This window comes from Erigeron canadensis, chromosome 5 (assembly GCF_010389155.1).
Source record: "Erigeron canadensis isolate Cc75 chromosome 5, C_canadensis_v1, whole genome shotgun sequence".
Taxonomy (NCBI): Eukaryota; Viridiplantae; Streptophyta; class Magnoliopsida; order Asterales; family Asteraceae; genus Erigeron; species Erigeron canadensis.
In genome coordinates this window covers 6,513,544-6,526,003 of record NC_057765.1, presented here as the reverse complement: position 1 = coordinate 6,526,003, position 12,460 = coordinate 6,513,544, and the positions used below count along the sequence as shown (strand labels likewise).

Below are 12,460 nucleotides of genomic sequence, written 5' to 3'. Positions count from 1 at the left end.
ATTCTCTCTTTGTTAATTAATGTGATTACATATATGTTTCGATTTCTTCCGTTGCGCTTATTCATGATCTTGTATGTTTTATGTGTTCATGTTTAACAAGTAAATCTTCCGGTGGGATATTATCCTACTTTGAGAGGGTACAGTAAGTCGTCAATCTCACCTTCCTTTAACTGTTTTTTTGTTCTTGTCGAATTTTGAATTCAGATATTGAATGTTATTTGTTCTAAATGTCATTTTTTTTGTTGTTGCTTTTGGCTAAAAAGGTTCAAGGTTGTGTTAAGAGACACTTGGTAAAAGACTTTGCTCAAAAACTTAAGGACATATATGACTGTTGTTTCCAGGTTCATAGAGTTATCAATCTTGATTATTATATTAACTTTTTCAAAAGCACAAATATGACTCTTATTTCCGGGTCTATAGACCGCCCGTATGCTTTTAATTTCATCCATTTTAATAACATCCTTTCTAATGATTTGGGAGTGGCCATATCTATTGGTGAGTATATATGTACGTTTTTGGATATGCTTTTTTATTACACAAATTAATGTAAACATTCCAGATATGTGTTTATGTATTCTTGATAAACAATGCAATTGTGATTGCCTGATTGGGAGAATCGCATAGAGTGGAGTTTTGGAAATTTGTGTATATATGACAACTATATATGTATATATGTCACTTAACAGACCTAAGTGGATGGTCGTCTAATTGTGGATCGACCCCAAAACCAAATAATAGCCACGAGGATTATTGATGTAAATTTTCATAAATAAGGATGACTTATGAAATTAATACAGATATAGAGACCATCCATGTAAATTACTTTTAAACATACTATAATAATATATGAGTGCTCAAATACACGTACGTAGAAAATTTACAATGTGTTTGAGCTTGTCGCTTATGACACTCGATAAATAAACAAATTAAATAACAAAAAAATTTATTGAGGTTTTAGTTAAATGCATTATTGCTCCCATAAATATCATCAAAGGGATCCCTTTTTTATACGTTGTATCGCTCTCGAGACTACTTGTCATAGCCTAGAGGCCACAGACACATTTAAGCTCTTCAATTCCCTTCGTAAAATTTTACCGGCTGCTGTTTTCGGTATCGCGTTAATAAATTTCACTTTTCGTACTTTCTTGTGAGGCGCAACCTGTTACATCACGAAGCAAGACAACGTTCAATGAAAATAGTGTAACAATTGTCTTATAACTTCAAGGCAAGTAGTTTTTTCCCCTAGTGTATTGATGATAAAAAAGGCATTACAATACAATGACAGGTAGTCGGGCAACAAGAATCATACCTGTTTAGCAACAAAATCAATAATTTCAGATTGCGAGATTTTAGCTTCAGGTTTCTTAACCACAAATGCCATAGGAACCTCTCCGGCTACTTCATCATTCACCCTGAATTATATATAACATAATTTCATATATATTAGAATGATATATGCATATATACATGTATTTGAAACCATGAATATACAAAATTGATGTCACTTGTCAAGTTACTTTAATTGGTATAGTATAAAAGGTCTAATTTTGTTTAAAAAGTTATTAGAAATTAAAGAAAGTTCCTGCTTATTTTCCTTCTCAAAAGACCTCAATTAAAGTTTGATTACCTAGCTTCTTTTTGACTAATTAATAGTTTAAGTCAAACTGGATAATAATGTTACATGTACAATGAATTCGTCATACTTACCCTATTACCGCAACATCAAGTATATCTGGATGAGAAGCCAACACATTTTCCAAATCAGCTGGAGCAATCTGCACAAAAGATTTCAAATACAAATTGTATAAGAAATCGTCGTTTATAAGAACAAATGTGACGATTAATGATTTAAGTACCTGAAAGCCATTGTACTTTATGACATCTTTCATTCGATCAACGATGTATAAGAACCCTTGTTGGTCAAAATAGACAATGTCTCCTGTACGAAGCCACCCATCCTCATCAATTGTTGATCTTGTTTCATCTATGTTGTTTAAATACTCTAGCAAAAGTTCAAGTTATATAAGGATCATTAGTAAATATAAAATTATCAATAGCTCATAACACACCTCTTAACTAGTGTTGTTAGATTCTACAAAGGCAAGTGAGTAGGAATTGCCTTGAGAATGTGTAGACTTAAGTTTTATGTCGTCGTCTACCTTTCATTATGCCGGGTCCTCGTAACCAAAGCTCTCCGGTTTTCCCGGGAGGTGAACACGAACCAGTAGCACAATTTATCACTTTGGCTTGCATGTTAGGAGCCAGCAGCCCAACTGACAAGTAATTCTTAACATATCTTGTGTTGAATCCTCGCGTGCCCACAGCGGTAGATTCACTCATGCCATAACCCTAAACAAACATAAAGTTAATAATTGATACTTAAAGTTAAATTAAATTGATACTCAAAACTTATATTTACCTGGATGAAATCGACATGAGGAAAAGTCTGTGTAAAGTCCTCGATGCATTTGATGCTTATTGGTGCCGCGCCACTTGATACCTGTTTTAAGCTCTTCAAGTGGCCCCTATTAACACTCTTTCCTAGTCTGGTCAAGGCAGAGATCAATGGAGGCACTGCTGGAAAATGAGTGATACCGTATCGACTGATAGCTCTTACCATCTCATTTTGATCAAATTTTTTCATGACAACAATAGATGAACCAAGTGACAAAATCCCCAAAGTGAAAAGTGTAAGGCCATAGATGTGAAACATGGGTATAACAGCCAAATAAATGCTCTTTTCGTGATTGTTCCCGTATTGTGAAGCTTCAAATCGAACAAATAGCTCAACACCGGCTATCAAGTTTTTGTGAGTCAATACTACGCCTTTACTAGCACCGGTAGTGCCAGAAGAAAAAAGAATAGCCGCGGTGTCATCCTGACTAATTGTTTGTGGTGAGAGTGCTTTATGATTACTCGTGAGTAATTGGTAAAAACGCGAGTAGTCTACGCTTAGTGGATCAAACTTTGGGGTTTCAGGTACTCCAACCGAAACAATCCCTAATGAGCTCAGTTCGTTGATTCTAGTAGACACGGTGAAGGCAAGTTTCACATTACAAGCGGAAGTTTGTTTTTTAATCTCTTGGGGACTACTTAGAGGGTTCATTGTGGTTACGACACCACCAAGATACAATACACCCAAAAAAATGATATGAAAGTGTATCGAATTTGGCACGAGCATTAACACAACATCACCTTTGGAAATACCCATTTGGTGGTGAAGCCCGGATGCCATAGATTTTACCAATGGCTGTAGTTCCGCGTATGATACAGAACGCCCGGTTGATGCATCAATGAAGGATGTTTTGCCATTGTGTTTTTGGGAAAAAATGTATGAGACAACGTCGACAAAGGGGTCAGAAGGAAGGGTTCTTGGCGAATGTTTGCTTTCGTATACTCCGGTTTCTTGACAATACCAGTGTGGAAGTTCATTATTGGGCTTTTCTTTTTTGAATAAATTAACATTTTGTAAAGAATGGATGTCACTTGATTGATTTAGGCTAAAGAATGATGCCATATCTATTTTAAGAAGAAAGGAAGAAAGAAAGAAGTTAGATATTGTTTGTTGTACGTTGGGCTAACGAATGTAGTGTGGGTGGGGGTATATATATAATTCTTAATTACCTGCTATCCATGCTTGAATGTAGAGAAATTTTCAAGTTTTAACCTATGGTGGATACATTATTAGAAAATAATATTTAACTCTTTTCAAAAAAGATACCTCAAAACCTATGGTGGATACATTATAATTCTTAATAAGTAACTACTAACAAGTCAACCTTTTTTGGCTTAGCAGACTATTTTCGTTGGGTTGGTTCATATGTTTCCGTTTGTGTAGATGATGAAGACCACCATGCATATCGAACGATAAGAACAAAGTATTCATTATGTTCGACTAATAGTTTGTAACCTGTTACTATAATATAATCGAACGTAAATGAACAACTTTAAAATTTAAAAAAAAAAAACCCACTGTATAAATGGTTGTAGATGGATATAACGTTGCAAAGGCTCTGACAAGGCCCTAAACGATAAGAACAAAGTATTCATTATGTTCGACTAATAGTTTGAATCCTGACAAGGCCCTAAAGGATTTGATCTTCCATGTGTAGATGGGTATAGCGTTGCAATGACCCTCACCACTTTTACATGTAACAAAATTCGATTTTAGATCCTTAAAATTTAGAGTTAATTGCAAGATTGGTCTCTGTGGTTTGTACGTTTTAGCAAGGGGAGTCCCTATTCGATAATCGTTGCAGTGAGGGTCACTATTTTAAGAATTTTTAGCATTATTGGTCCAAATTTAACGGATTCGTTAAAAGCGGTCGTCAAGTGTGCACCTGTGGGGGGTATTTATGTACTTTTCACCCCACAAGGACCCTCATTGCTAAAATGGAAAAACCACAGGGACTGATCTTGCAACTAACACCTTGATATTTTTTGATTTAATTTAAGAGATTGTAACATACAATTATCTGGTCATTAGGTCTCTAATAGTAAATTTATGTGCACTTTAAAATTTTAATAATAAAAATATACCTTGTATAAATACTTTTGTTTTAGATTACTGATTTATATATAAACTTTTGTTATTATATAAGCTAAAATAAATAAAAGATTGTATGTTAGAAATTTAATATTTATTAAAAAAAAAAAAACAATTCTGTTCTAATAATATAAATGTCATATATGGTATTTTAGTTATTTATTCTCGAGTCAAATACACAAAAAATGTTGTTGACTTTCTGTATATTTGACTCAAGAATAGATAACTGAAATACCATATATGACATTTATTATTTGGGCAGATTTGCTTTTTTCTTTTTAATAAATATCAAATTACTAACATACAATCTTTTATTTATTTAAGTTTATATAATAACAAAAGTTTATATATAAATCAGTTTTCAAATTTTTTTTTTATTTATATAAGTTATATTTCTATATAAAATTTTAAAGTGCACATAAATTTACTATTAGATACCTAACGAGCAGATAATGATATATTACAATATCTTAAATTAAAAAAATAATATATCAAGATATTAGTTGCAAGATTAGTCTTTGTGGTTTTTCCATTTTAGCAATGGGGGTTCCTGTGGGGTGAAAAGTATATAAATACCCCCACATGTGCACACTTGACAGCCACCTTTAATGGATCTGTTAAATTTGGACCAATTTTACAAAAAATTCTCAACATAAGAACTCTTATTGTAACGATTCTCGAAGGATCAATCTTACGATTAACTCTAAAATTTAAAACACAAAGTGAAAAACTGACATTACCCAAATGGCATAAATGAACAACTATGCATTATGTTCGCTCGGTCAATTTACATTCTTTATTAATGTTATTAATTAATTGCTCGGCATATATAATTTTGATCCAAACATAATATTGTAATTAAATATCCTCTAACTTCTACTTATTTCAGTCGTCAATATTATAATACAAAACAATGGTCCTGTGATGGCTTAGATTTGTTTTTAATAAAAGTTACCAGATAAAGTAGTTATATGATGGCGCTGAATTCTGATGGCTCTCATAATTTTTGCCTATAGGTGACCTTCATTTTACAACTATACATTGTTTAGTAACTAGTATAAAATAGTGATGGAATAGTAATTAATTTGAATTATGTTACTTAAAAGTGTCATTTTTCAAAGTGTTAACCAATTAATGCAAATAACTATAGATATAGATAGATACGTGATTATAATTAGTAACTCTATATATGTTACTATACTTTTACATAAATAATAATAATAAGTGACATTAGTCTTTTATGGGAAAGCCACGTGGCCTTACTTTGTATAGTTACGTTACTTACGTACATTACAGTGAAAGCATCGTTTTTTTTTTATCATATCGATCTCTATGTCGATCAATTAATGATCATATATAATAAACAATTAATATGAAATGTCAATGTTATTCGGCTATTTTGGAACGTCAAGGTTTAGTACGTGGCAGTAAACTTTAGCATTTCTATATGATAGGAAATTAATATTTAACCAAATATATGTATTCTAAAAGGCAGTCTAGTCAAGATATGGCATAATTAGTCTACCCATAATAATAACTAGTGATAATATCTTATTGGTCATGACTTTATGATATTATTATGCTCTATATTTTAAACTAGAAAATTTTGGACCCCGCGTTGCGGGTTCTCAATTTCTTTGTTTAAACGGTTCGTTATTTTAATATATATGCCGTGAATTTTCGACAGCTTAAATAGAAATAATTTTGTCATTTACATGTTTGTTTAAAAGTATGCAAGAAACCAAAACGTAACACGTAGTAGAAACCAAAACGGGATGTAATATGACAAAAATATCAATATATTAATTCAAATACCAAGTGGATGAGATATAGCAAAATGCAAGTAATGGTATGAGGTGTATCACAATAAAGTTGAATGGCAAATAAAAAGTGTGAAAAAAACAAAAGAAGTAACCCGTAATAAAAAATCCGAAAAGGAAAAACAAAACTAAAAAAGAAAAAGACGTGACAAAATCTGAACAGGATGCAATGTGGCAAAATCCAAACTATAAGAAACGTGCGATGTGTCACTTTATAACCGATGCCACGTGTCAAGTTTTAATAAGCATGGTTACTATTGATAACCATGCCAAAAAAAAATGAAAGAAAAAACTTCAAATGGGATCTGTAATGTCAGAATCTAAATAGTAATGCGGGGTATATGATGAACCAATAAAAGGGATCATATAAGCAAAAAAAAAGGTATCAAAAAACCAAGATAAACGGAAAGATAAATAACCTTAAAGAAAATAGAAATCACAAAGAAAAAATAAAATGTTGAGTAAAAGTTTCCAATATATTATTTGAGAACACAAAAGCCAAAAAACTATGATGAACACCAAGAAAAAACCCCAAACAGGATCCAAAATGGCAAAATGTAAATAGTGATGTGGGGTATACGATGAACCAATAGAAAGAAAATACAAAAGCAAAAAAACTATGTAATAAACCAACAAAAACCGAAAGAAAATAACCTTAACGGGATCCGATATGGCAAAATCCGAAAAACGCGGGGTATAGGTGGACCAATAGAAAGAAAACACAAAAGCAAAAGAAACTATATAGGAAACCAAGAAAAACCAAAAAAAAAAAACTTAACGAAATCCAATATAGCAAAATCTGGGAAAAAACGCGGGGTACAGGTGGACCAATAGAACAGCGCCACGTGGCACGTGACACTGTCCATTGGCCTCGCCTTTAATGAGATTACAATACAATAAGTATATAAAACAAGAAGCAGTCATATTAGTGGGCTCTGTAAGTTCATTTCATGTATTCATCTTAACATTAGGTCTATATGTTTAATACCTATTGTAACAACCGTGACTTTTCACCCGTTGACTATTTGTGCAGTTTGGCTAACAATTTAGTTAGTAATATAATTTAAGTCTTTTGGGGTTCATTTAAGTGCAATGTGTACATATAGATCAATTTATCGTTCAATTTGAGATTGATGTGCTAGTCGAGGTCATTAAATGGTGCAAATCAACTTTTCATATTAGATAACAATTAAATTAACAATTTAATGACTTTTGAAAATTTAAGTAGAACTTGAGCGAATAAGCGAGTTTTAGCGAAACGTTAAGTTAATTATGTTTGTGGGTTCGTTTTGGCTTTTAAAGGGTAAACGTTTGGCAATTTGTCGAATTTAGCGGAGCGGGAGCCTACCCTTTTGGAATCTAGGCAGGCCCCCTTCCAACTCCTCCACCCATTTCATTTCTTACCTTTCTCTCTTTCTTTTCTCTTCCAAGAAAAACACACACAAACACATATATCTCCCTCCCTCTAGATTTCTACCTCTTAATGGAAGATTAAGCAAGTTTTGTTGGAGGTTTTCACCATCATCATCATCTTAATAACATATCAAAAGATTGAGTCTTGAAAGTGCAAGGAAACTTCTAATCGGTTCAAATTCAGGTTTGAGCTTTTGGTGTAAGATTGGTAAGCTAAACTCATCCCAAAATCATCATTTTATGTTTATTAACTTGTTCTAGTTGATTTCAAGTAAATTCGGGTCACAAATCGGGTCAAAATGAATTAGGGTTCAATTAGGGTTTTGAAATGGGTCAAAATGGATTTGAGCAAGGATTTGATGCTATGGATTGAAATTATGATATGGGTTATGTTCAATGATGTTAAAATATGTTGAATTATGCATAAAAATGTGTTTTGAAGCTTTCTTAGTCGATCTTGAAGTCAAAAACCTGCCCAGTTGGAGCACGGTCGCTCAGACAGACGCTCTGTGCTTGTGGCCGTGCTATTATTAAGAACATGCCCAGTTACTGCAGACGCTCGTACGGCCGACCGTGCAAGCGGCTGCACTATTTCTGTTCTTTTCTCAACTTTTTGCTCGGGTATCGGTCGACTTTTAATGATCCAAAACTTCTTTATTAGTCTTATATCATCATTTTAAGGTCAACAAAATTGATCAAACACATCCCTAAACACTTTGATTTTTACGCCAAATTTTGGTGCTAAGTCACTGGACCTTATTTAGCCAAAACTCTTCAAGTATTGTTTAAACATTCTTAAATCACTTCTAATGCCTTTGGGGATTGTGTCATAGTATAGAAAGTTAGGCCTCATTGTTGGAATGCATTTGTGATGATGTGATGTTGTAAAGTAGGTTGAGATCGTTGTTGAAGTTTGGTTGTGGACATTTAACGCTCGTTGGACATTCTTAGCGTGATCTTAACTTGTTGTGGCCGCTCAAGGTGAGTTCGTAGCTCCCTACTCGTTTGAGATTCGGGTTGAAAAGTGTACAACCTTGGTTTGTTAACTTGTTGTTTGTGCAATTATGTGTTGCCTTGATTGATGACATAGTTCAATTGAGCATACGTTTGATTTCCTTGATGATGACATGACTTGATTGTGCATATGTTGAGTGTCTTGAGTGATGACAATGTTTGATTGATGAAATTGTTAACGTGTAAATACGTGGTTGTTATATGATTATTGTATGTACGTGTTTGGCTGACTTTTAGGTTAGTTGTGTATATATGGAAGACGATAACACCTTCGAAAGGTTAGAGATGTGGTGGGAAGGCTACGGGTGACCCAATATATAAGCATCAAAGGCCTTTCAAAAGTAGTATCGTACGAAGTATATACACATGGTGTTTGTTTCTGGGTGAACATTGATGGTCATGTACAATTGAGTACAATGAAGTACATTATGTACAATTGAGTACAATGAAGTACATTACGTGCAATTGAGTATATTAAGGTACATTACGTGCAATTGAGTGAAATTGAGGGACATTAATAGTCATGTTTGGCATTATAGAACTTGTAGATACTTATCGATATCATTATTACTTGTTCTTGTTTACTAGGCGTATTCTAAATACCTTGCGTAGTTCATTATGTGAATACATATGTGAGGGTCATTGATGGACATTGATTGATTATGGATTGTTCGAGTATGATTGATTTAGCTATGATTAGGATAGTTGTACATACATGTAAGACGATGATACATTTAATGAGTTGCAGATGTGGTGGGAAGGCTGCGGGTGACCCTGTATACAAACATCTAAGATTCCTTAAATGTAAAGTCGTATGAAATGTATGTGCATTGTGCATGGTTGAGTTGATGGACATGATGGATTTGATGACATTAAACGGGTACTTACGTACTTGATGACATTAAACGGGTACTTACGTACTTGATGACATTAAACGGGTACTTACGTACTTGATGACATTAAACGGGTACTTACGTACTTGATGAGTTTAAACGGATACTTATGTACTTGATGACATTAAACGGGTACTTATGTACTTGATAACAATATCGATGACAATAGAGGGACAATGTGTGCATGTGCAATAAACGGGTGCTATACGTACTTGATGACAATTGGATGACATGAGAACAATCGAGGTACATTGATGAACATGTTTGACATTTTAGAACTTGATGGATATTTGTCGATGTCGACATTCTGTGTTCTTGTGCATTATGTGTGTTCTAGCTATGGTATAATTGTGCAATGGATACATGTGGGTCCGAGTTGCGCTACGAGCCAACCTATATTGATTACTTGTGCCTTTTGAGGTCTTACTGTAAGTGTGTTCCTTGTTCATTAGCTTTGTTCATATTGTGAATGGCTTTGGCATTAGATCCTCGTCATTCGCCCCTACGAACTCACCAACCTAGTGTTGACCTTGTTTAGTACACTTTTCAGGTAACCTTGTGAATCCAAGACGTGATGCTTGATGGATGCTTGCGCTAGAGTTTGGGCTTGGTCTTACATGGATCAAGGATTCATTTGCCCCTATCTGCATTATGCTTTATGTACTTGTTTGTTGATGATGAATTCACCGAATCCCTTTAATTTTCATATAGTTCACGTTCTACGATAATTCCCTGTATACGCTATATCTTTTCGGTAGTATTTCGAGCCTAGATCGAGGTATTACACCTATCAATTATTTTGCCTTATAATTTGTAATTATTAACTAAAGATTATATATAATTATTAAATATTTGTTTTTTCATTTTTTCAACTTAAGTAGTTGATACATTTTAAAATTTATATCATTTGTTTTTATTATTTTAAACATTTTCACATGAAATACGTATAATATCTACTTGAAATAGCTATAATTCTTTCAATGAAAAGAATCTACAACATTTAATTAACTTTAACTCCTAAAATAGCTACAATACACCTTTACATCAATAAACTACACTATTTGCCATCACCACCATTACCAATCGCCGCCGCCACTGCCGGCCACCACCGCCGCACGCAACCTCCACCTATCACCGCCGCCACTACATTGTCACGTCGCACAGACGTACATATGACTAGTGTGTATATATATATATATATATTATTTAGGAGTTCTCATGATATTTAAAAAAAATATTTTTCAAAATAAGGATGTATATATATATATATATATATAATTGGTAATTAAGATAAAGATAAAGCTAATCATGGTATATGTTTTTCCTTCTTATTCTAAAGACTGATGAATATATAGAGACTTGACTCAGATTTCAACAATTAACTTTAATAAATGACACGTATGAACTTAAACAAATTGCATAATCATCATGATAAACAGTTCATGAATTACGTATGTCATACTTTACACTTATTTACCACTAACAATACTATAGTCTCTTAGTCAGGCATATATCGTTTTTTTCTAAGGTGTCTCGTGTTCATGAACTTCTTAGATAAATTACGTACTTCATTCATGGAAGTGCTGGCCGGCCAGCAATCTAGGAAATGGTCTCAAATGGTCATAAAAATACGTACTATTTTTAGACCGCGTACATATGGGTTAAAAAGACTCATCATCCGTGGTAATCCAAATGAAAAGACCCTTATCAATAGTATATGTTACACTAATTAGGTATTTAGATTAAATAGAGGTCCGATCCTCATCTCATGCAAAGATCATAGGTCCTTTTATACCATTTGAGTGGAACTTGAAAGCATCATTTCTACATAGGTAGAGATAAGGTGACGCAGACAGAAATTTAAGATAGATAATCGAACATGTTGATTCAAAAAAATACCGAAAATTAGGGTTAATTAAAACTATCACACACAATGATAAAGAGAAAAATCGATTTGTGTGATATCATAAAAACAGATTATGTTCTAGGTTTACAGGAACATTAAACGGGCCTAAACAAACAAATGGGCCGAAAGTTATAACAAAAAGAAAATCTAAATAAACCCGAAAACATAGAAAAAGGTCAATAACTCATAGAAAAAAGGCGTTTTTGGGCCTGAAGACTGACCCAAAGCGTCTTCGGCGCCTTCGGCGTTTGTAGCTTGATGCTTCTCATTTCAATGGTCGTTTTGACTGATCGCACGTCGAAAATGGAGCCCTGTAGCAAAAGTTATTCTCATTTTAGTGAATCTTTAGAAGCTTTATCTTGGGCCTCTAAATATAACTAAGTCTTCTCTTCAACACTTGGGCGTGCATCATATGGTTTATTACGTTTAAACCTCCCTCATACACCGTTGAGGTATTGGAGCCTAAAATTCATAGATAATGGTAGTGGGCAGTGCATTTTCTTTTTCCTTTTAAGTATTTGGATTAAAACCTCTAAGATATAAAAATTATTAAGTGTATAAATGTGAACAACTGTTATGTTGTGACAGATATTAATATACGTCAATTTAAGGTAGATTCTTCCTATAGCAAGACAATAAAAGGGACGTATAGTTGACCTGGTCGCAAGGACGAAGCTATTTTGGGAAAATTTTGGAATTTGGTTATCTATATAATATTTATACTATCTATACTAGATGAATACCCGCACAATGTGACGGTGTAGGCGGCGGCGACTTGTAGTGGCAACGACGGCGAGTAAGATAGATAACTGATGTAAAATAATTCATGTGATTTAAGGAGTTAATAAACGTAATTTAGTAGATAAAA

The 12,460-nt window shown here is 33.5% G+C and overlaps 1 protein-coding gene across 1 annotated transcript; it reads right to left on the bottom strand.

Moving 5' to 3' along the window:
• Positions 1 to 1,036: 1,036 nt before the first annotated feature.
• LOC122602204 (4-coumarate--CoA ligase-like 6) lies at positions 1,037 to 3,517 on the bottom strand. The gene is made up of 6 exons (XM_043774917.1): positions 2,420 to 3,517; positions 2,160 to 2,349; positions 1,857 to 2,002; positions 1,708 to 1,775; positions 1,310 to 1,412; positions 1,037 to 1,159 (listed from the first exon to the last, which is right to left on the bottom strand). Exons 1-6 carry the CDS (start codon positions 3,515 to 3,517, stop codon positions 1,037 to 1,039), a joined length of 1,728 nt encoding a protein of 575 aa, XP_043630852.1.
• Positions 3,518 to 12,460: the final 8,943 nt, after the last annotated feature.

What these genes read in the sequence shown, in the direction of transcription:
- LOC122602204 (XM_043774917.1), bottom strand. Translation starts at nt 3,517, where the DNA reads ATGGCATCATTCTTTAGCCTAAATCAATCAAGTGACATCCATTCTTTA. An exon ending in AGGACCCGGCATAATGAAAG is followed by an intron (nt 2,003 to 2,159) that starts GTAGACGACGAC and finishes AACTTTTGCTAG; the next exon opens with AGTATTTAAACAACATAGAT. An exon ending in CTTGATGTTGCGGTAATAGG is followed by an intron (nt 1,413 to 1,707) that starts GTAAGTATGACG and finishes TATATAATTCAG; the next exon opens with GGTGAATGATGAAGTAGCCG.